Consider the following 25,261-nt stretch of genomic DNA (forward strand, 5'->3'; position numbering starts at 1 on the left):
TACATGATAAATAACTATTTATTTGGTTAACAGTTACAGCAAAAGATTTACCTTGACACCTATTTTTATTAAAGGAAAAGTATTCAATACTGTCCTAAATATATACACATGTGCACGCACACACAATAAATAAATTTATTGTTAAATTATCTTTCAATATTCTTAAACTAAATCACAGTAAATTTTGTATCACCTATATTTGGTTGTTTCAATAAACCACAGCAGTATAAACTCAGGATACACAACACAAAACAGGATTACATATAGTAATCAAAAGGGAAGATAATCCTTGAAGCAATGATGCAAGAACAAATGTTAACTGCATTAAAAGGTAACAAGATCTGGTTTAAATCACCAGCAAGGGAAGATTTTGGGTAATCTCTTAAATACAGCATATAAATTTACAAGTAAGGCAAATTGTTTCTGAATTTATGCACTGGAAAGGTCAAATTCTAACCCACTCTCCCAACAGTTTAAGAAATCAGGAAGTATACATACTCATCTCAAATATGCACTAAGGCCTGATGCTGCAAACTTCTCCAAGCAGACTGATCCCAGGTGCCCACACAAAGCCCCACTAAAGTCAAGTGAAGTGTCTTGCCTAACTAGGGTATGTATCTTAAAAGCACTTGGAGGAATACTTACAAGATACTCATTGGGATAATTCCACTGGCACACTACTTCAGCATTTCTTAGCTGTTGTGGCAACTTTAAAACCACAAACCAAACCTCTAAATTATTGCTGAGTAAGAAAGATATGTTAATCACATTGACCAGTCAATATTTACTGTATCACATACAGTATTACACAATATAGAACTGTTGCAACTATTTACAGTACATACAATGTTATTTTGTGCTACCTACAATATGTAATATTATCATACTATCCTCAAAGTCTTAGGTTTTCTCATAGAGTTTACTCATAGAGTTTACTCATAGACTTTAAGGTCAGAAGGGACCATTATGATCATCTGGTCTGACCCCCTGCATGCTGCAGGCCATAAAACCGTCCCTACCCCTTCCCTGGACTCTTTTTGTGGAATAATGACTGATTTTAACTTGCTCTAACAAGGTCACAGAATTTAGTTAATGTTCACAGCATATTGCTGCAGTGATTAGATCTTTCCAACTTCAATCAGCGATTATTTTTTGTTTTAATTTAAAAATTATTTGATCTTTAATTTGTTTTTAGAAGTAATATTTAAACTCTAGTGAAAGGTTACAGAGGTGAACAATTAATTTTTGATTTTTAGTCTGTACATTTGACAGCACTTACCGTATAGACCGTTTCCCTACAGTTAAATGTTTTTCTTGTTTTATACAGGTGTCACAAGGCAAGACAGTAAAGGATTTAAAATTTAGAAAATGTAAAACCACAAAATTTAGCAGGGGAACTCGGGGGCAGATGTGATAACTGAAACTATTATTTTGTAAATTGGATATGTTTCAAATTGAGTGTCCCTTTTAATATAGTTATCAGAATTTATACAAAAGGAAAATGCTGAATAATCCATATGAAGAGAGACAAGATTTAGACTTTTCAAATGGTGAGAATTCTTTTGTTGACAATCTTATGGCAGTTTTTGTCAGCAAAAAGTTTAGTTACTCTTCAATACACATTTTGGACAAAATGATTTATTTATCCTTGTCTATATTGCTCAAAGTATATAAAATGAAAAATGTACCTCCCAGTAATCCTGCATTTGCAAAAAAATGCAGTCAGTCTTTTATCTCTAATTTCTAATGATTAGACCATATGTATGCAGAAGGCTGAAAAGAGAGGAAGGTTGTGCAAAACGTAGATATACAGTAATTTATAAGTACATTCCACACAACATGCACTAAACAGGTATTATCTTAATGAAAATAATGTTCACACACTAAGAAGAGAACAAACGCACAGAGTAAAATTCTGTACTGGACTGTGTGTGAGATTCCCAATTATTTTAATGGGAATTACATGAACAGACCCATTGCACGTGCTTATGCATTCAGAATTTGGCCTTTGGGTTAAAATCACTCAATTAAAGGCTTCATTTTCCTCTTGAGGTGAATGAAATTCAGCCCTGTATGGAGAGCCCACACAAGGCCTTCGCACTACCCTATTCTGAAGGCTTAAAAAACCTTAAGTGATATGTATGCCTTGCGAGGACTTGTGGCACATGGGTGAATTTCAGCTGGTGACTTTATATTTCCATGTTATCATTAATGAGCTATATATGTGTATCTACAAAATATAGACCTGCTGTTTACATATGGTGGCAGGATTAAAAATGTTCACACAGCCTTAGCATTTACAGTTTAGTTATACTACATTTTGCCGCAACAGCTTGCTAGGTTGAGAAATATCTGCGTTGAATTACAATAGTATTATCCAGCACTCTTCTGAGTTACTTTACAATATGGAATATGCCATGAGATCATATATTCTAGGTATTTCTAGAGCATTCCTCACTGTAGAACACAACACATTGCAGGAGACAAAGGACTAAAATGGGGTAATTCAGAAGAAAGTGTTTTGATTACATGTGCCATCTTAGCACTTACAGTACAGTAGACATTAAATAATATTTTCTTTTGTAGTATCTTCACAATATTACAAAGAACAAGCCACTGACAATTAGCTTGGTCCCTATGCAATTTTAATCTTTACTCTGTGAAAAAACTTCAAGTTCTCCAAATGTAAACTTTATTGAAAAAAAAATAACAGTATATAGAGACAGAAATGTTATGAATCCTCTTCGTTCACAAGTAAGGGTTCCACTTCTAATGCCACTAAACTGGGTCTTCTCTTGTTCTGCTTGCGATACATAATAAATTGTGCCGTCATCTGGATATTTTGGGTAAGGAAATGAACAACCTGAGATATAAAGATGGCATTTTCTGCTCTTTTAGGAACAAAAAAATTGCCAGACAGGATGAAAACCAGCCATCCATCTAGTCCACCAACCAGTCTCGGACAGTGATCACTTTCATTCTTCAGATGAAGGAATAACTCTCTGCAGAAGATTACTATGCCTATAATGTTTCTTCCTAGCTAGTTAACGGCTAGTTTATACTCTGATGCATGAGGGTTAATATCCCTATTTTTAATCTGAACTGTGGACATTTCTAAACCATGTGTGTGTAATCCTTCTTCAAATTCTGCTTCACTTGTTCTCAATTATATCTTACAGCAATGAGTTAGTCAGTTTTACCAGTGTGGTGTTCTGGGAATTTAAGATTACTATCTTGTTGGCTGTATTCAGAATTTTTTTTTTTAACTCCAAGTGACAGAATACATTAAATTCAGATCTCCTCAGTTATGATGATCAAATTAATACATATTGGGCTGGATCCTGGCGCTCATTCTGGCCCCTATATATGTCACCGGTGACTTGCAGGAGTGTAAAGAAGCCACAATGACCCCCAGGTGAAAGCTCCAACACAGGAGCAGTGTATGACTGACATTGCCCTACACTGTACTCCCTCCTCCCGTAACCCCAGGCAGAGGGCTATGCTGGGGATGGAACCATAGAGAACATTTCAGAGGCATGACGGAGAGTGGCCACAGTGCTTTGCAGTTGGCCTGTTTTGGGCTACAAAGCAGCCCATAAGCAGATGAAGGGAGCCTACCATAAATGAGAGCAGCCCTTGGGGGCCTGTAGGGGCTACTCTGATCCCCAGCCACACCCAGAATCTGGAGGCACAGAGACAGCTTAAAGATACCTTTGTCCCCCTCCCTCTAAGCCGCACGTTCTGTGCTGTGGCTCCTGGAGGTGCAGCACAGACTCTAACCCCGTATATACAAATTTGCTCACTTTAAAACACTCCTTTCTTAGCATGGTAAAGGGGCAGAACCACGAGGAGAGAACCCGGTTTTCCAGTCACTTTGTGCTAGAGGTTCAATTAAACAATGCATATTTAGTTTCATTTATTTGTATAACAGCAGTGCATCAAGGCTCCAACTGGGAGATCAGGGTCCCACTGTGCTAGGCACTAAACACATGCTCAGTAACAGATGGCCCCTGCCCCAAAATAGTTTCTAGGCCAAATAAACAAGTCAGAAGGTGGGAGGAGAAACCCACATAGGCACTGAGAGGTGACTTGCTGTAGGTGACATGGCAGGTCAGGGCAGAGCTAGGAATAGAATCCAAGGCCAACTCCCAGACAAGTGTCTCATCTACTAGACCAGTGGTTTTCAACCTTTTTTCATTTGAGGACCTCTAAAATATTTCAAATGGAGGTGTGGACCCCTTTGGAAATCTTAGTCTGTGGACACACCTAGGGGTCTGCGAACCACAAGTTGAAAATCACTGTATTAGACCAAACTACCATTAGTGTTTATATCCAACCTTGAAGGGGTTTTGGAGGAGGAGATGAAGTGGATGGGGTCAGGAAGGAAATTTCAGTCATAGGGACCTGCATGAAAGGCTTAAAGGTCTAGGAAATGGATACAAGGGGGCATCTGTTTACCAGGTATCTTCACGCACACAGTACAATGCATGCCCTTATTCACACAGCTTACCACTATACTTCAAATCCCATTTTACAAATGAAATAGAGTTGCTCTGGGAGGAAACCTGGCACATCAGATCTCTCCTGGGAACACTTTAAACATGTTAAAATAACTTGGCTAGTAGACCATAGCAGTGAGACATTTGACGCTAAGGCATGCTGCTATTTCAAAAAATGTTATTGCCATAGAAGCTTGCTGGAAGGTGCAGGTGGGTAGGGAGGCAATTCTCTACATCCTAGGCGAATCACCCTGCTTTCCCAAAGCTTTACAATACCCCACCTCTGAAGTCCCTTCCAGCTAAAGCCTAGGCAGGATTTCCTTCAGAGACAGTAGATAAGCACTCTTATTCACTGCTGTATTAACATGGGACTCTCTCCCTGATTAGAGCTGAGCAAGTTAGCTGCATAGCACTTCCAGCTTCTGTAGATCAGGAAACCAAGAGACCTGGATTTTGATAGGACCTCATCCTGCAAGAGACTGAGCACCTTCTGAGGGTGCTGAGTGCTTTCATCTCCTGATGAAGCATTAAGAGCTCTTGTGGGACTGAGACCTTCCACCAGTGTGAATAAGGAGTTACTCCACTGAAATCAGGCCATAGATCTGGGAGATGGGACAAGTGTGGATCTCCTGCATGCCAGCACTGACTATCATACTTAGCCCATGACCATTAACTGCCTAGTGGCCTGTTTTATTTAATGAGATGAAGAGTATGGGAAGGAACCAACTCCAAATAACTTGCAATGTATAATTTCAGATCAATATTTCCAGCACATTTTTATTACTAGATACACTTATTTGGGGATTTAAGGAATAAAATTAAAGACCGCTAAAGCTCTTGCATATGGAAGCATGCTTACTGTTCATGTCCATAACTATCTCAATGAAAATGAAGGCCTGAGCATGCAGACAGCTTGGCTGGCTCATAGCCATACTAAATTGACAGAACCAAGTCTTGTGAACTAATGGGTCAAAAATTTGTTTTCTAAGTATATAAAGATATTAATGTGCAATACGTGATATATGAAACCATCCTGAGAAAAACAGATGCTGAGAGAGGAGAAAGTTGTATGCTCAGTTGGGAAACTGCCCTTGCTGAATTGGCAGGTCAGGCTTAGATTCGCTGCATGATGTAACTGAATTACAACACAATGAGGTTTTGTAAAAGTATATAATGAATTCCAAACAGTTGCCTTGCAAATCACAAGAGGCAGGACTGATAAGACTCTGGCTATTGTTGCTTAGCTCTGGCTGACTATACTTATTTTTGGCCCTCTAGTAACAATGTAATCTGCAAATAACTATGCAGCATTTCAATGTAGTTTGCTGACAAAGGCCGGACCTAAAGTACTGCCTGGCAAATAAAACAGAGATGGGGGGAAAATCTCTGTACTAGGGTCTGTCTAATCTAGGCACAAGGCATTGTTTTAGGGATTCAATTTACAGATAAAGACATAAAAAGGTTCAAATGGGGCTGGTTGGGAGGTTTCAAGGTGGAAACCTAATGGCCCAATTCCGTCCATCAGCTACATGGATAGATCTCCCACTGAACTAAATCTCCAGGGAAATCAGTTAAAGCAGCATCCATGTGTTTGAGGGCAGAACTGGGCATTAACTACTTTAATATTTGGCATTTTATAGTACTTTATGATGAAGCTAAAGTAACTGCACACTCAGCCAAACTCTTATGCCAACCCAACCCTGTACCTCAACCAAAAGCCAGTGAAGAGTCATGACTCTTCCAATGTCCCAAAATAGGAAACAAACCTGGACCACTGGGAAGAAAGTTCCAGAATCCCAGTTGATCTACTGAGAATGCCCTCCCCCAGCCATTTCAGTCTAGGGACTATTCTCTTGGCTAACTTCAGCTGCCACTGCAACAGACATATGTGCAAAAATTCAATAGCAGAAAGTTATGGAGTAACTGGCTGACAGGGGAAGCATAATCTTAACTCAGTCAGTTAAAGGTTGGTTTTGTCCTAGCTGCATGCTGCTTTGTATCCCATCTAATATAACTGTGGATGTTCTCAGAAATTAACTACCAGAAAAGGAAGTTAATCACTCAAAGGCAGTGATTTTACACAACTGAGACACCTCTTCTCCTCTGAAGATTGAGAGCTTTCTATTCCAACTCCCTCTGTTCCCAACAATCAAGAAAGATCCTGCTTACCTTTTTCTGATTTACTCATGACTGTCTAATGTGGTGTGTGAGTTTGCTAGGATTTTCTGCAACAAACAGTAATGAAGCTCTCTTTGGAAAGCACTTATTTCCATATCTTGAGGACGTCTCAAGGCAGGAGGTCTGCTTTTGTTTCTCCTTTTCTCTTGATTACAAAGTTTCTTCGAATTCCCCAAGCCAGGTTGGAAGCATCTGTTTTCAATATAATTTGAACTGGAGGACTACTAGTAGGATTGGATTCAGACTCTAATCAAGTCAAAACTGAGAAATGAATGTCATGTGTACACAAGCATTGTGATTCTGGGCAGTTTGTGGCCAATATCAGAGTTCCTCTTAGGAATACATGATGGAAGGGCATGTACAAATATGCAAGTAGTGTACTGTCATGGTAATCAGCATCAAATTCTGATTTTCCTTTTTGTAAGTATAGGCAATTTTATGTTTCCAGCTAAGGCCAAAAATTTCAGGGCTTTGTTTAGGGAACGAAAGCTTTGTATGTCCAAACCAGGGCAAAGAGCCATGAAATGTAACAGTCTGCTCATGCTAGAGAAATATGTCATCAGTAATAAAACTACACCTTTTAATTTCAAAACAGGAAATTATCCTCAGTAGTGTATTACCACTGTAGTGAAGTTCTGTGTTCATGTAGTGAAGGACCTTTTACTAGAACTTCATGTCTTCGGATGCACAGAGCAGGGTTGGCTATCCTGAGTGAAGAAGTGAGTTAGTCAATCTGAAGTTTTAACAGTTGAACTGTTTACATGCTTTAAGCGGATTCTCAGGCTTCTTTTCACTCTATCCCAACTTCACACTTTAAATATTGTATCCCTCTTCCTCTTGTTAGTTTGAGCTACTGACTTGAAGTTCTCAATCCAGACAGGTCAAGAAAACCTCCTTTAAATGCTAATGCTTAGCAAAATGAAAACTGGAAAATCCAGGTTCTGAGTTCCATACAATTAGATGGTTTGGAATTCTGTATTTATTGACTCAATTGTTGGGATCTCAGTAGTAGCCAATAATCCATAGAACCTTTCATCTAATATTAAGCAGGGAGGGCCTTGGTGTACCAAAACTCATACTACAGTTCTACTGTGTGCAGTTGCTTAAAGCAGTACAGTAATGGAAGAAGTTACTTCACATGAAACTATTCTGCTGTGACAAAACCAAGGTTACGTCTATACTACTGTGGTAAGTCGACCTACATAAGAACATAAGAATGGCCCTATTGGGTCAGACCAAAGGTCCATCTAGCCCAGTATCCTGTCTTCCGACAGTGGCCAGTACCAGGTGCCCCAGAGGGAATGAACAGAACAGATAATCATCAAGTGATCCATTCCCTGTCGCTCAATCCCAGCTTCTGGCAAACAGAGGCTAGGGACACCATTCCTGCCCATCCTGGCTAATAGCCATTGATGGATCTATCCTCCATGAATTTATCTAGTTCTTTTTTTAACCCTGTTATGGTCTTGGCCTTCACAACATCCTCTGGCAAGGAGTTCCACAGGTTGACTGTGCGTTTTGTGAATAACGTAGCTGGAGTCAACATACCTTAGGCTGAGTTACCGCGGGGTCTACATCGTGGGGGGTCGATGGGAGATTTTCTCCCGTCGACTTATCTTATTCTTCTTGTGGGGGGTAGATTACAGGGATCGACTGGAGAGCGATCTGCTGTTGATTTGGCGGGTCTTCACTAGACCCGCTAAATCGACCACTGGTGGATCGATCTCAGAGCATCGATCAGGGCTGTAGTGCAGACCTGCCCCAAGGCTCCTCCTTGGATGTGTTGCACTTAAATTCATAAGGCTACTAAATAGGAGCCCAAATTCAATATAAAATGGGCTGGTTTTCCTACAACTTGCTGTATTCTCCCTCCTTATCTACATCAAGGCACTGCTGGTTCTTTGACTGGCTTCATAGACAAAACATGGAATTTTAACTGGCAAGGATAATGGGGTAGATAGTTATACAGATGATGAGTGATAAGACCAACAAATATGTTACCATTCACTAGACTTATGAAACAAAGGCTCAATATTGTTCAACAATTTGCAATCAGTAAGAACAATTATCTTCCTAGAATGAGTGCACATATATAGCAATAACTAGCACGCTGGAAACACAAACAATACAAATCCCAATTAAGAGAGTTCATTTAAGACCAAGCTCTTTCTGTCTGTTACAGCAGCCTGGCATGCTAACCCATGTTGTAATATGTGCTATTGTGCATGTTTCTTCATGGGTGCATATGTATGTGCCCCTGGCGATGCACTTAGTTTTATGGGCAACTGCAGTGTATGTTCACTACATATTATGTTTTCAAAAATATCTTAATATGCTTCGTGTTTGTCCTTTACCTCTAGATGAGTCTGGCAATAAGCTGATTTAAGATACATTTAAAAATGGGCCAGTTTCAGTTATAATCTGCACTTGGAAATAATTTTTGTGCATTTCTCAGGTATTAAACACACATTAGCCATGCACAAATGGGAGGGCCATTGCGCACGCCTAAAACTGAAAATTTGGTCCACTGTGTATTGATTACAAAAAGTAAAGCTATCCAATGTAGCTTTAATTTGGATACCTTATTCAAATTTACTGGCCATCTTATAAAACTGGGCAAATCATGTTTAAAAAGATGTTGTTTCACAATCAGTTTAGATGCAGAATAAAAACCATATAAAATACCAATTAAATCTCAGATTATCCAATATTTACAAACACACATTTGAGAAACTCTTGCTCTAACTGGAAAAGGATACAAAAATATCTAGAAACAGAACTCCAAAGCTCCCAATGAGCCATGGAAGATGGTGTAAAAAGTAGAGGTTTCTGAGAGATTCAGCTGCAGGCATCTTTAAAACAAGGCTCAGTCCATAAGTACAGTTTCCCATCATGGCTAATGCAAACAGCAGGTAAGATGTGCCTTCCGTGGATCTTCTTTGGAACTACAAATAAATATTAAAAAAAAAAAAGGAAAATAAAAGTTGTCACATATATTACAGTGACCGATTATGCATATTTTCCAGTATCAGAGGGGTAGCCGTGTTAGTCTGAATCTGTAAAAAGCAACAGAGGGTCCTGTGGCACCTTTAAGACTAACAGAAATATTGGGAGCATAAGCTTTCGTGGGTAAGAACCTGAAGAAGTGAGGTTCTTACCCATGAAAGCTGATGCTCCCAATACTTCTGTTAGTCCTAAAGGTGCCACAGGACCCTCTGTTGCATATTTTCCAGTTATTTTACTTTTTAACATGCCCCCCAAAATTCAAACACATATTCTTTTTCAGCTAGAAAACATTTACCTATGTTTCTAATGCTTCTGCCTCCATTAGATCTATTACTTTCTGCACCAGAATAATCTAAATCAGTAGTAATGTGCATAGTTCTGGGGAATAATGCACGTTAACTCCTACAGCTGCAGAGCAGAATGGGACTCTAGTGCATTATAAAATGTTACTGTTTATTTCTTCAGAAATCTGTTACTCCTTCACTTTCTCCAGTGGAGCATTTTGAAAATACTATAATAGCTTAGTTCAGAGAGGCCTGCTGGACTGGAAATAAACTGCAGTTCACTGTGCCAAGTCTTTTTCAATGTAAGATCAAAATGCATTCCAATGCCTGTCGTTCTCTGCATATATAAAATCTTTCACTCATTGATAAGGCTAAGATTAAGTCAGGGGTATTTTTGGTAAAAAGTCATGGACAGGCCATGGGCAATAAATAAAAATCCACGGCCTGTGACCTGTCCATGACTTTTACCAAAAATACCCCTGACTAAATCTCTACTTCTGGGGCCCCATTGTTCCGGGGGAGCCCTGCTGGGGAGAGTAGGACCTGCTATAGTGTTGGGGGTTGACTGCCCCCCAGCCGCTGCTGCCAGGGACTGCTCTCTGGATGCCGCCCTGGGACCGCTGCTCCGGCCGCCTGGGGACTGCTGCTGCTCGGGCAGTTCCCAAGGCACCCCCAGGACTACTGCTCAGATGCTCCCCAGAGTCAGCCACACTGGCCACTATTCTGCTGCCCGGGGCCGCAGCACTGGCCGGTGCAGCTGGCCCCAGGTCAGCCCCCGGGACAGCTGCTCAGATGCTCCATGGGGCTGCCCCCAGAACCTCTGCTTGGGCAGTCCCCGGGACCAGCCGCTGCTTCTGTAGTCCCTGGAGCCACCTGGCTGGGACTGCCTGAGCAGTGGCTGGTTCAGCTGGCTCCGGGTTGGTGCCCAGGACTGCTGCTCAGGTGCTCCCCGGGGGCCGCCCCCAGGACCGCTGCTCAGGCGGTCTGCGGGACCAGCCACTGCTCAGGCGGTTCCCAGAGCTGGCCCATGGCCTCCCGAGCAGCGGCTGGTGCGGCTGGCCCTGGGGACCGCCGGAGCAGCTGGGCATGGGTCAGTCCAGCAGTGGCCGGTGCTGCTGGCTGTGGGCTGCCTGAGCAGCTGGCCCTGAAGTCAGACGCACCAGCCCCTGCGGAAGTCACGGCGGTCATGGAAAGTCACGGAATCCGTGACTTCTGCGACCTCTGTGAAAGAACTGCAGCCTTGTTCATTGACAGTAGGAAGATTATGAAATCAATAATGAGATCTTTGAAGTCACAGTGGATTATGTTTTAAACTCATTGTACTCTATAAACTCTCTACATTGTTTACTTACTTATTTAGTAGAGAACACTTGGCAATCTAGAGCTATAGACTGCATGTTTGTTTTTCATGTGCAATGCATGCCTCTGCCCCAACCTTATAAATTCAGATCTACTTCTCTTGTCCTCTCTGAAAGCTGTGCATCTTTCTGGAATCAGCACCTCTCTCTTTTGGGGGGAAAACAGTTTTCCTTCCTTGCCTCTTCCCATTTCAGATAGTCCCAAATGCAAAGTTCAGATTTCAAATGGAAATGGAAGTTTGTGTTCAGTGAGAGGAAGATTCCAGTGCATCAAGCAACAGGAAGCACTATGCAATTTAAGTGAACTCTCTCAAAAATATACTTACGTTTTTATACAGCTGGGGAAATCTAGATCCCAAGTAAAACATGCAAGATACATAGCCACAAATGAAGCCTGACATTTCGATCATACCAAGAGTGTTCTGAAAAACCAACAAAAGCACAAAAAGATTTTGGTTAAAAATGCCTTTTAGCATTTCAAGAGGTTTTAACTTACAGTTTAACTTCCTCTCAAGGCCTGCATTATGGCCACTGGTTTTCTGGGACCAGAACTCCCTTCAAAGCAGTTCAATGCTGCTGTAAATGGCCAAAGAGGTGAGTGCTAGAAAGAGTTTGATCTTTATCTCAGAGTGGTGCACATCAGAATCAAAGCTAGTGACATGCAACTGTTGGGATTTAAATGCTAAATATTAATGCAAAATGCATCTATTCTCAATAGTGAAATAGCTAGATTTGGTGATTAAAGTCAAAATTAAGAACTACAGCAATGGCCAGCGAAAAGTTAAGCACACTGTGGCAAGACAGTGGGAAACTTAATGAATTTTCTACTGTTTTCAACAGGAATCATGTTAATTTCCCCACTCTACTACATTTTGAAAATAAGAGGCTTCCCTGCTGAGCAATGTAGTTTGTATTACTGTATAGGTAATAAACCAGCACTAATATGAAGATCGGCAAAATGATGGAATATACCCCTCTAGGGGTGCTGGAACAATTTTTATAGTGTGTGTGTGTGCTGAGAGACATTTAACCAAACTGTAAACCATGTATATAATGGAAACCACATCAAGCCACAGGCAGCACCCCTAGTTCCAGGATCTATGTACTCCTCAACTCTCGTATTAGGCAACAGCAGATACATTTTTTTTATTATTATATGGAGATATACCTATCTCATAGAACTGGAAGGGACCTTGAAAGGTCATCGAGTCCAGTCCCTGCCCTTCACAGCAGGACCAAGTACCTGTGCCTGACAGATTTTTGCCCCAAATCCCTAAATGGCCCCCTCAAGGACTGAACTCACAACCCTGGGTTTAGCAGGCCAATGCTCAAAGCACTGAGCTATCCCTTCCCACATCAGAGGGTAAACCTGGGTTTCCAGTCTCCAAATGAGTGCCTATGTTAGCTAGTATCAATGATGAGAAGGTGCATTCATCTGTCACTCTAATTTACTACAGAGTTGTGCATCCTAATATATCTCCATTAGCAAGATAAAGTGCATCTTAAAAAGCATAAATTCATAGCTTGCAAAATTCAAAAGAGGGACAATATCTTCTCAAACTCCTGCCCCTACTCAGGAGAAGGTATATTGCATTACATGAACTATGCTCCATTTGTTTGCACTAAGTCATTACTTCATGTACATCTTTTTCCTCAGTAGGCAGGTACAATAATTGAAATAATGCAGCAGTAGTCTAGATCTAGGAATGGCATTAACAAATATTCTCAGATTGGGAGAACTGTGAGATTATGGTCCTCACTCTTTTGAAGGAAAATCTAAACAGGTTGGGGAGAGGGGAGATTCAGGGCAAAAAAAGAGCCTGCCTTCTTTCAGAAGATGGAGAAAGATTTATTTAGGTACAAACTATGAAATCCCAGTACAATGCGAACTGAAAGCTTGCATGAGTGCACTCAAGATTTCTTTAGGAGAAAAAAGAACTCAATTCACTGTGACAGATTTTAATATCTCAATTAATATTTTCAGGCCACTAGTTTAAAAGAAAACAATAGTGATTTTTACTACTGCCTTAAATGACTACCCAAAAAAAAAAAAACCAGTTAATTAGTATATGTAGTTAAACATATTAATTACAAATTATAATCATTTCAGAATTTCCACTCATACAAACTGGAAAGCTGTGTAATGCTTAATTGGCTGCATTTTAATAATACCAGCTGGAAATACAGCCTGATGTCAAATATCAAGACAGGAAGACTGAACTGCAAGACATCTCCACAGCTGTTTTTAGGCAACTTCTATATTTTTGGGGTGGGAGTTTGGCATGTATCCTTCAAACAAATACCCATAATACCGCACATACAATTTCTAAAGCAATTAGGATCATCATACAAATTCTTAAGAAGCATATCCACAATCCTTACCAAAATTTTATAGTCTTTTTGTGTAGGGGGGAGGTTAACTAAAAAACAAACTACCTTGCTAGCTTCCAGCACAGTACTCTGGTCTTGGTTTCGTAGCAGTAGCTGACTGGGTAAAATTACACACAATGTTATACACATCAAGACCCAGGTTACACAGAAATTCTTCAGGTTTATGCTGCCTACAATAAAATACAATAAGTCAGCTGACAAATGACTTGTTGGCTAGAAACATTGCTATTTGCAACATCTACACGTGAAGACAAGTTTCACATTCAGTCCACTTTTTAAACTAGCTCCTACTAATACGTTCAGGTTTAGCTAGTACAATAATCAAAAAGCTGCTAAATACAACAGAACAGAACACTCTCTTTCCACAAATATTGACTAAACACCCCAAATACAAAGACATTTGGAATGTAAATTTCATTCCATTTGTCCCAAAGGCTTTGCTGTTAATACAGGACCATCCAGCAAAGCACTTAAGTACATGATTAACTAAGCATATGAGTGGTCCCACTTACGTCAATGGGACTACTCATGCTTAAAGTTAAGCATGCGCTTATGTGACTTGCTGGATTGGGGCTATAGTCACCTACAAAGGATTTCAAAACAGCAGAAAATATTATAAATAATTCAGTAGATAAGGTACCTCCTGTATTATAATACAGTAGTGCCTACAGGCTCCAGATGAAATCAGCACTCCTCTATGCTAGAAGCTGTACTGGTATAAAGTAAGAGAAAGTCCCTGCCCTATGAGTTTGCAGTCTAAACAGCCAAGACAAAAGACATATTACTATTGCCATTTAACAGATGGGGATCTGAAGCATAAAGACTAAGGCCCAGATATTTAAAGATATTTAGCTGGTGCTGCACTCCCATTGACTGATTGTCAATGGGATCTAAGATCTTAAATCCCTTTTGAAAATGAATCCAGTCTCATAAATCAATTAGACTTTGCAATATTGAGCGCAGCACCAGCTAAATACCTTTAAATATCTGGCCCTAAACAACTTGCCCAAGGTCACACAAGAGTCTGAGGTAGAGCTGGGAACTGAATCCAGATCTCTGGAGTCGCACACCACCACCTTAACCTCCAAACTATCCTTCACCTTCTAGTTAGGCATGAGTGTCTAAGGGGCACTTATGAGTGAAAAGGGGCACAGCAGCCGGAACTGTGAATTTCCTTTTTTTTTTTTTAAGGTTATGAAATAAAAACAAGAAAAATCAGAGCTAGGGACACACCATGTAATCTTAATCTTGATGTGGTTAGATATTGCATGGATTTAAGAGCAGTTCCATATCTGCTGCCCTGGGTTCTTTATTCAGCTGGACACATCTAAGTTGTAACTCTGTTTTTATTACCTTTCTTAGACCTTTAGTTTTAATATTTATATTTTGACTTTAAAATGTTACTACTGATATGGTCAGGTATGCTGTTCTTCCTGAACTTTTACAATTCGAACAGAACTTTGACTGCTATTGCAATATAAATGGAAGACTGAAAATTTTCCAAGATTAAACACTATAATTATTGGCAGGATTTTATGAAGCAATTCAAGTAATTTCATTCCTTTTCCATTAGGTCTTTTTCACTATGTATAGTTACAGAACACATGAAAATGTCAAGATATTTTATGCCGTTAGCAAATACAAAATAAAAAGTCCAACTTTGATCAAAATCAGGGAAACTAATTGAACAGAGCCTAATGGAAAGAAATACAAGCTTTCAATCTTCTTTTTACATATGCTTAGATAGCTGAAAGTAAATAGTAAAACCAAGAAATAAGTTAAAGCAAGCAACTAGATTCCACAATATTTATTGCATTTTTTTTAAACCCCTATATAAAGTGACAGTCTTACATAGAAAATACTCACAGCTATTACAGTATTTTGCCAACTAGGAATATGTAACAAATTCTGAATAGACTAGTTGAATTTAGGGACAAATATAAATTACCCTGCAAAAATTGTAAGTCATGCCCTAAGCAGGAAGAATGGGATTTTCACAGGGGCCTAAGAACACTTTAACTGGGATTTGGGTGCTCACCTCCATTTAGACCCCTCTGAAAACTCATACCTAAAAGTTAAAGAAAAGTATATCAAAGACCAAAGTATTTCACTTCATATTGTGGTAAATGAATTAACTGTTGAAAATCTTACATTTTGTTGTCTTCTGATTCTTGAGCTTATAGTAGGCAAACTGTGAGATCACAATGATGTCCATGTTAACATAAAAGATGGCAGTGACGAGCTAAAAGAAATCATAAGATGCACCTTCTTATACATTCAACAAAACAGGACTGTATTTTTGGAAATGATTTACATGATGTAGAGAACACAGAAATGATAAGCGCTAAAATTTTGCAAAAAAGCTGTTTAGGATACAAACCAAGTTAGATTGCTGCAGTGTACTGTAGTATATATTTGCAGTAAGACAAATTCCTGGTCTTTAGACCTGAGGCAGCATAGAGCTTGAGCTATGCAGTCCAACTACTGCTTCAACTGCAAAGGTTTAAACAAATTTTAAAGGAATGTGGCACAATCCCTATCTGGGCTAGGTATTGAATCCCTTCCCTTGCCCAGAGATGTGTCTCTGCGCCACCCGGGAAACCAGAAGTTCACTTAGGAAGGCAGTGTGTACGCTCACTGCCTCCCCATACTAAAAGGGTGTGGCTTTCTTTCCTGCTATTTCCCAGCTGGGGAGATAGAATGAGTAATGCTGCCTGAACAGGGATCTTCTGGCTGACAGCTGCAGAACTGTGTTATAAACTGGAATTAGTCTCCACCCAGTCCTGGTCTTCCTTATGGCCTGTGACAGCCTTCCAGGTTATGAAGCATACTTTTTTTAAAGCAAGAAGGGAAGGTAAATCGGTAAAGGCAGAAAGGGTTGCAGATCCAGCTAAAGTATCATTGGTATTTTTCACAGAGAAATCTTCCTATTCTTGCAATAAGTACCCGTTTCAAGTTATTCACGGATAAACCCATTATTTGACCTAGTTCCTTTCCTTTACTAGTAGACAACCGGCCAAGGAAAAGGGGTAAGAGCTTCAATTTAAAAGGATATCAGTGGAATCTCCATTATTGGGTATGTTTAAGAGCAGGTTGGACAAACACCTCTCAGGGATGGTCTAGATAATACTTAGTCCTGCCTTGAGTGCAGGGGACTGGACTAGATGACCTCTCGAGGACCCTTCCAGTTCTATGATTCTAACTTGGAGAACTGGTCTGAAATCAACAAGATGCAATTTAATAAAGCCAAGCGCAAAGTACTTCACTTAGGACAGAAAATTCAAATGCACAAATACAAAATGGGGATCAATTGGTTAGGCAGTAGTACTGCAGAAAAGTATCTTGGGTTATAGTGGATCACAACTGAATGTGAGCCAACAGCGTGAGGCAGTTGTGAAAAACCTAATATTCTGGGGTGTATTAACAGAAGTGTTGTATGTATGACATAGGAGGTAAATTTTCTGCTCTTCTCCACACTGCTGAAGTCTCAGCTGGAGTACTGTGTCCAGTTTTGGGGTCCACACTTTAGGAAAGATGTGGACAAACTGAAGACAATTCAGAAGAGAGCAACAAAAATGTTCAAAGTCTCTGACCTATAAGAAAAGGTTAAAAAACACTGGATATGTTTAATCTTGAGAAAAGAACTCTGTGGGGGACCTGGTAAGTCTTCAAATATGTTAAGAGCTGTTATAAAGAGGACTGTGATCAATTATTCTCCATGTCCTCCAAAGGTACGAAAAGAAATAATTGGCTTAATCTGCAGCAAGGGAGATTTAGGTTAGATATTAGGAAATGTTTTCTAACTGTAGGGACTGGAATAGGTAACCAAGGAAGGTTGTGAAATTCTCATCGAGGTTTTTAAGTACCAGTTAGACAAAGATCTATCAGGGAAGATCTAGGTATAGTTGGTCCTGCCTGGGTTGGGGGATGGACTAGATAACCTCTCAAGGTCCCTTCCAGTCCTACATTTCTATTATTCTAGAACAATTTGATTTTGTTGTTAGACTACAAAAAGTTAATTGACTCCACTCACTCCCAACCCGACTTATTAGGGAAACTTACTTTGAAAGTAAACTGAAAAATTCCCACTGAACTTTTATCAAATAAAGCCCATTTAGTCTACTTAAATGCTTAATTGTGTGAAATGGTTTATGCAATACAAGTAACAGTATAAAAGGAACTAGCTGGTGATACAAAATCACTCCTACTGTGCTGACAAAGCCACACAATACAAACTTATAAAAGGGTGATAATTTCCTTTTCTAGTATCTGTCTCTCTCTGCAACAGCGAAAAAGATAAATTTTCAAAATGATAAATCATCATGTAGAAAAGCTTATTACCTGAATTGGCAGTTGATTTGTTAAATAACAGCCTATGAAATTTGTAAGGTCCCCACCAATCCAACACAGCAAAAAGCCCAGAGAGAGTGCTTGGTCCACTTTTCCATTCTGATAAGCAACATAAATTTGACTATGAAAAAAAAAAATCACAAGAGATGCAAACATGAACTGTTTGAATTCTTTAAATACATTTTACTTTAAAAAAGCCCAGTCATGAGGAATTTCCTGTAGAAGGACTAAGCGACTAAACTAGTATTTTGAAAAAAATAAGTCCGGCTCACTATTTCTGGTTCTCTTAAGCCTAGAAACAAAATGCTCAACCCTGTCCCCAATACTGCTTGCTTGCATGTTCTATTTTTCCATGGCATGGAGTGAAACACACCATTTGTTGGACAGCAGAACCGAGCTATTAGTGTTTGATGTACAGTGGTGTAGTAACCATCTTTAGTAATGCTGAAACTAGAAAAACATTCACATTTAGCAATAAAATGGCTAGGGATACACAAAGCTTCTATGACAGAGGGTATGAGAGTCTATTAGGCAGATTAATGCAATTCTCACCAACATCACAGTTTTAATGTAAAGATGCCTTTCAAATAATATTTCAGAGGCTCAAAGGCTCAAAAATGGTTTTATTCTTCATGATTTCCAGACACCCTTTACTAGTTCAGTAACTAGTATTCTCCCTATGTGGACAGATTTTTTTTATTTGGACTCGATTCCATTTAGTTGAGACATTTTCATCTACTCAACTCCTGCCATCCCCTGCCTGCATAAGCACCTCACACAACACTGCAGAAATGCTGACTGACACTCTGTTTCTGACCTTTTCTCGGTCCCAGCGTCCATTGACCAGGAGCAGCAGGATAGTATGTGTGACATAACATGTGGTTTAAATAAATATTAGTCCACTCTCCACTAAAGACTGCAGGTGTGTGCACACATTCAAGTGTAGGGGAGATGAGGTGAGGGTGACATAGGCCATGTACATTACCACTTCTGTCGGCCAAACTTATGTCCCTCAGCAGTGTGGGGAAAAAACCCACCCCCCTGAATGACATATGTTTGGCTGGCATAAGTGGTAGTGTGCACAGTGCTATATGTTGGTAGGAGAGCTTCTCCTGCTGACATAAAACCACCTCCAAGAGCGGCGTTAGCTATTTTATCGATGGGAGAGCTCTCTCCCATTGGCACAGAATGGCTATACGAACGATCTTACAGTGGCGCAGCTGCCTCGGTGCTGCTGTAAGCTCACTAACGTAGTCATGGGGCCTTATTCTCATTTGCTCTCAGGGACAGAGATTTGTGTCAGATTGGCACAATAGAATAAGTACATCAAGCTCTTTTGCCAACCACCAAATACTGTTCTAAACATGAACATCATACTACTTTGGCATATGCTATTATGCAGATGGAAACAGAAATGTATCCAAGATCAACTTTAAAAAGGCAGCTTTTGAAAAAGGCTTCAGGCAAGATTACTCGTGTGAATCTGAAGACCGCTTAAGATTTTAAACTTACGGTAGTGCAGCAAACAGAAAACAGACAATGGAAATCAGTCCTATGACAACACTCCAGTACTCCCACGCATTTTCTACACATTCTTCCAAGAGATGCCAAATCCATGGTGTTCCATTTATACACAATCTCCTATTCTCTACTGGAGAGATATTGAAAGCATGTGTATACAGCTGAGGAGCCATCATTCAACTGCTGAGATTCAATTTCAGAAGTTTATTTTTGCCTCTGTTTTTACCCCATGCAAATCCGCAAATCCGTTTATCAATGCTGAATATCCTCTCTCTCAAAAGACCTCCACATCCAGACGGATGACTTGATATAGCAGATATTTCCAATCTTATAAATGGACCTGCCAAATTCAATGACACAAAATACAGCCAGTGTGACTATATCAATTTAAAAGACCAAATCAAAGTTTTCAGTAATTTAGCCACAAGAAACATTGTTTGGGAACATAAAGTCAAACAGAATAAAACTGCAAATACAGACTCTAATCCATAATGTACTTGCTTATATTTACTGCTTATTAAAAAGGACAAATGGCACTGTCCAGAACCAGGTATTACACAAGCAGATACTGTACGGGTTACTCCACACAATGTACAAATGCATAATCCTAATTTACATCACCTGTGGCATTCTAGTACCTTTGGTAGAGACTGACAGTTGTGCAGTGGTACCAAACTTTAATATATCCGTAATGTGAAAAAACTATACACTAACCAAGCAACTCACTTCCCCTTCAGATCAAAGCCAGGTTTTGAATTGAGGCCTCTTAGGGTAAGATTAGCCCAATGAAATAATGGGCTATCAAATACTCTTTTTAATGATAATGGGTCAGATTGTGAACCCCTCATTCACATGAATACCCGCATTGACTTCAATGTAACTGCTCATGTAAGTATTGCTTATCAGTGCAAATAAGGACTTCAGATTCTAGCTCTCTGATATGTGTATGCATTAAAAAAAAAATAAAAGAAAAAAATCTGTTACTACAGAATTTGTTCATGATGTCAGATAATTAAGAATAGGATTCTGTTTAAACTTGGTCTGGAGTCTAAATAACAAACTATTGATTTCTTGTAACTTTCCAAATAAGTCCTCCACAAAACATCATACTCTCAATGGATTTCTAAAAATTGTTTTCCCTTTATTATAAGTTTGGCAAGTTTTATATTTCTGTATTTCAAGTAAAATACCCCATATTTTAAACTTTTTTGTTGTTGTTTGCTTCAGCTGGTAAGTTACATTTATTACTTGAAAGGCTCAAGAAACCTCAGTTTTTCTAAACACAAATAAGGCATGCCTCAGCACTGAGTAAAATTAAAACAAAGAGCTTTCAGGAAGTACAAGTTTATTTTCAATATGCCACTGACCAAGTATCATGGAATGAACTAGAAAACAAGCTTTCCAAGAGTGTTGTGGAGGTGTCAGTAGCAACTCCAGAGTGAAGCCTGCATGAAGATACCACAGATCCACATGTATGATATATGGATTTCATACCCTGTAAGTGGGGCCGGGAGGGGAATTACATGCATGAGCACCACACTGATAAATCTTACTCTTAGGTTAATGACAGAATTTCATGAAAGTCATTTCAGGTTTCTAGAGATTTTATACACACACTTCTAAGTGCATAACAGGAATGATTAATATCTGTGTGAGAGCACCCTCTTCTACTGTAGGTAACAGAACCATGTTAGATTATGTAGCCAGTCTGTAAGGGATTGGGTTGAAGCTGTTTTTATAATACAAGAAGCTATTTTCAATGTCTTTTGAAATCTTACAGGTTGAGGGCATAGAGTAAATGCTGTACATTATAAAACTGGGATTAGCTTTACCCTTCCAGGGCCTGTTCTATATTTCCATGAGACCTCTGGTAGCTGTGTCATCATAATGTGGTGCAGGCTGGGGTATCACATTGCAGATGGAGCTGGATAGCTTTGTAGGGGAATTGATGTCACAGGGCCTATAAAAAAAATGTTGACATTGTACTGAATCCCCCATTTAGCCTGGCTAGTGAATGGTTCAGCACTTATTGCTGAAGTTACTGATCTTTGTAGCCATTTCTGCAAGTCACTTTTAAAGTTTAACAACTGTGCGTGGATGATTACAGGGGAGACAGGCATGTTTTAGATACACTTGCCTGATCCTGCACCACTGAAGTCATTGACCACACCAATTGTTAGGCATGACGCCAAAGGGCAAGCATCTTCAATCACCCAGCAAGTATTATTGTTGTGATAGATTCTTACATTTTGTAAGGGTTGGTTAACAAGTAATGATCTGTGCATCTACGGCACCCATATAATCTGAATATTGAGCTGTCAGATTCCATTTCTCACAATGCCTATTTCACAGATCTGTAGAATGGGCTAGATAAATGAGCAATTTGATTAAACACTGTTCAAAACTATGGTTCCAATGCTGTATACCTATGTGGGTATTGAGTATAAGCAAGCTAATAAGGATACAGTCACCTGACTTCACTGTACGTTAACCTGTCCTCTTCCACCATGGTGCCCCCCACCCCACCCCCAACAAACAAACAAAACTGCAGCCATTACAGAAAACCAAACACTTCAAAAGGTGGTGGAGACTACATGGGTGACAGACACTTCCCAGGTGAATGAAATCTTTGTCTTTAGCCTCTTGCCACACAACACGTTTAAGGCATGTGTTTATTCAGGGATTATTTTTACTTAACATTTACGTGGTACCCTAACTTAAGTGCTGGCAACTCCTGTGAATTTGTTGTAAGTCTTGGAATAATTGCTTGTTTCTCTTAAAGCTCCAGCTATTGGAGTAATTTTGCACAGTGTTTTGCAACTCTAAAAGTCATGATGACAAAATCATCAGCTCTGTTAGATGCGGGGACCTCTGTATGTTATCCACCCAGCCCTACTCACTATGACAAAGATCTGGGGAAGGCTTAAAACCCACATTCTTCTGTTGCTGCTGGGATCATGCTATTCCTAGGCCAGGGTCAGTGTCCTTTTATTCCTTTCTGGTGTTGTTTTAACTCAGTTCAGTGTTGCACTGGGAAATGCACTGTAATGAACAAACGCCCATATCTATTATGATGGTGGAATATTGCAGGATTTCCTGGGCTCAGACCAGTTTAGTCCACTTGAGGACGCTAATACACCTTTTCTTCCCTTCTGGGCAAAAATTTTAAACTTTTTCCAACAACTTCTTAAAGCTCATGAGTTTACTTTTTTTCATTAGCTTCCTCAAAACTGACTACGTTCCCTGAGGAGAGACAAGAGGATAAGGAGATAGGTACAACAGAAAGAGAAAAATGTGTTGTCTGAGTCACCAGTGATAATAAAAGAAACTGTATGGAAGCATCAATCTTTTGCTTTCATCACAACTCTTTATGTGCACAACACTGTATTTCTGTAAGAGGGTAAAAAAAATTTTTCCTCTAGAGATTTTACTGGCTTTTCTTTTAAGATTACTGTACATTACTGTAGTTACTGCCATTCAGTCCTTGGAAAAATATTCTAAATTACATTCTGTTTCTGCCATAATGAATGACTTAGACCACAGTACTCAGAAAGACTTGTAATAAGGGCTTGTCTACATGAGGAAATTGATCAGAAGAGCGATTGTGCTTTAAATTCCCACCCTACCTTATCCCAGAAAACTTCCCTAGGTAGACAAGCCCTAAGATTATATTGAGGAGAGGAAGGCTGGCCTTCTAGTAAAGTGGCTGTATTAGGACTCAGGAGATCTGCCATAAACCTCCTGTGTCTCCTTGGGAAAGTTGCAGGAAGGCAAATTTTCACAAGTGGCCACTGAGTTTTGATTGCCTCTCTTCTTGGATGCCAAGCAATGAGACTCCCTTACAGGTGCCTGACTATGAATGTATGGGTTTGAAAGTGGTCCCCCCTCAGTTTCAAATAATAATATTGACTAAAGACAGCTTGAGACTGTTAGGAATACATAAATACACATATTGCACAACAAAATCAGTGGAACTAGTCTACATGATAAGACTTACGACTTCTTTCATTCACTTGATCCTCCTATTTTATTCCTACAACTCTTTCATGTTCCTATTTTCTTTAAATAATCCTTTTACTGGTTGCATGCTCTCAGCATGGATGATTGTCTCTGTAGGCTCACCAATCAAATATGTATGTATCACATTTGGAAAAATATAATAATAATAATTTTTTTCAGTATGGAGCTCCGAGTTTATCCTGGTAAAATTCAGCTGGAGAAATAAAGTCAATTTTTGAAAGGGGACAAGCCATCCAAGAGCAAGGTGAGTAGTAGCAGCATGTGGGCTAAATGGCCATCTCACAGGTACATTGAAAGACTGAGAACACTGGGTGTAGGTCAAACACAAGCTGCCCAAATCCATCCCAGAGGCCTTTGCCCTGATTCTCACAGTCTTTCCAAGAACAGGAATCCTTCAAAGGTGCCACTGGGGGAGCTGGCATAATAATGTATAGAGGTGGTTATTAAACTTTTTTGTATTGTGATCCAATCAGAAACAATCTTGGCAATATCATTCTCATAATCCTGAGCCCATATCTTCCCCGAGGCAACTATAGTACTGGGTCAGAAGAAGAAAAAGTAATGAGGATGTATTAAAAGCTAGCAAATGAAAATAATTTAACTTTAATCTGGATGCTGATGTTATTTTGTTACACACACTTCATACCAGAGCTCTCTCTATTTCCTGTCTCTGAGGAGGGCCAGAACTACATTTAGTTCATGAACTCTCCTTCAATTTGCTCTGCCCCCATGTGCATTTGCTACTCCTCCCTGCAATATTTATTCTGTGCCCTCTGTAATATTTATTCTGTGCCCTCTGTAATATTTATTCTGTGCCCTCTGTAAATGTGATCAGCTGAATTTACACCACAGAAAGGTAATAGGCAGTAATGTATGGCCAGGGCCAAAGGGAGATCAAAGTGGAGCTGTTTGAGGGAGGGAAAACAAATCCAAGAGGAGGGCAAAGCAAAGCACCAACCTGGCAGTAGCTACCCAGCTTCCAAGCAGGAAATCATCAGGCAAAGGGAGGGAGAAGCCCCAGTCCCAGGCTGAAGCTCACGGGCCTTTGCCTGTTACCTAGCTCACCAGAAAGTCCCTTCCGGGGGCACAAAGTCCCTGTGAAGAGGGAGGGGAGGAAGTGAACCCCAAAAAGCACAATAAAGAGCAGGGATCCCTGGGGCTGCCCCCCTGCAGACAGGGATCCCTGGGGCTGCCCCCAACTGACCCCACCGCCTACACGGGGATCCCTGGGGTTGCCCCCAACTGACCCCACTGCCTACACGGGGACTCCGGCCCCGTAACCTCACAGCCCAGCGCGGGCGGGGATGGTCCCCTCCCCCTGCCGCTGAATCCCCAGCGCAAGCCCTGCGCGGCTCCTTGCAGCCGAGCCCCAGAAGAACAGGGTCCCTGTCCCTCCAGCCCCTCGCCTCCGCACGCAGCAAGGGAGCGCTAACCTGTCTCTGTCGCCCCATCGCGGCTGCAGCTCCAGGGCCTTCCCCAGAGTCCTGCCAGCCGGCCCGGCCCGGCCCGGCCCGCAGACCGCTCCCCCAGCCCCGCCCAGCCCCGCGCGGGGGGAACGGGGAGCTCGGCAGCCGGAGCGGAGCCAGGGCGCCCTCTGCAGGCAGCTGGGGGGTGTCTGCCCGTCACACGCCAAGCGCATCACACCACCGACTCG

General features: G+C 40.5%; 1 protein-coding gene across 11 annotated transcripts; it reads right to left on the reverse strand.

The window, feature by feature from the left end:
• Positions 1–25,261, reverse strand: SLC66A1L (solute carrier family 66 member 1 like). Of its 11 annotated transcripts, XM_065557850.1 has the most exons (11): positions 25,041–25,159; positions 24,566–24,702; positions 21,420–21,547; positions 19,579–19,927; positions 18,058–18,187; positions 15,868–15,958; positions 15,755–15,784; positions 13,762–13,886; positions 11,652–11,747; positions 9,437–9,622; positions 1–2,833 (listed from the first exon to the last, which is right to left on the reverse strand). In XM_065557850.1, exons 4-11 carry the CDS (start codon positions 19,761–19,763, stop codon positions 2,732–2,734), a joined length of 945 nt encoding a protein of 314 aa, XP_065413922.1. In that variant the 5' UTR covers positions 19,764–19,927; positions 21,420–21,547; positions 24,566–24,702; positions 25,041–25,159; the 3' UTR covers positions 1–2,731. The 11 variants fall into 11 exon arrangements, with proteins under 11 accessions (XP_065413922.1, XP_042709626.2, XP_008163244.2 ...); XM_042853692.2 differs by lacking the exon at positions 21,420–21,547 and having other exon boundaries at positions 19,814–19,927; XM_008165022.4 differs by lacking the exon at positions 21,420–21,547.

This window comes from Chrysemys picta, chromosome 9 (assembly GCF_011386835.1).
Source record: "Chrysemys picta bellii isolate R12L10 chromosome 9, ASM1138683v2, whole genome shotgun sequence".
NCBI lineage: Eukaryota > Metazoa > Chordata > Testudines > Emydidae > Chrysemys > Chrysemys picta.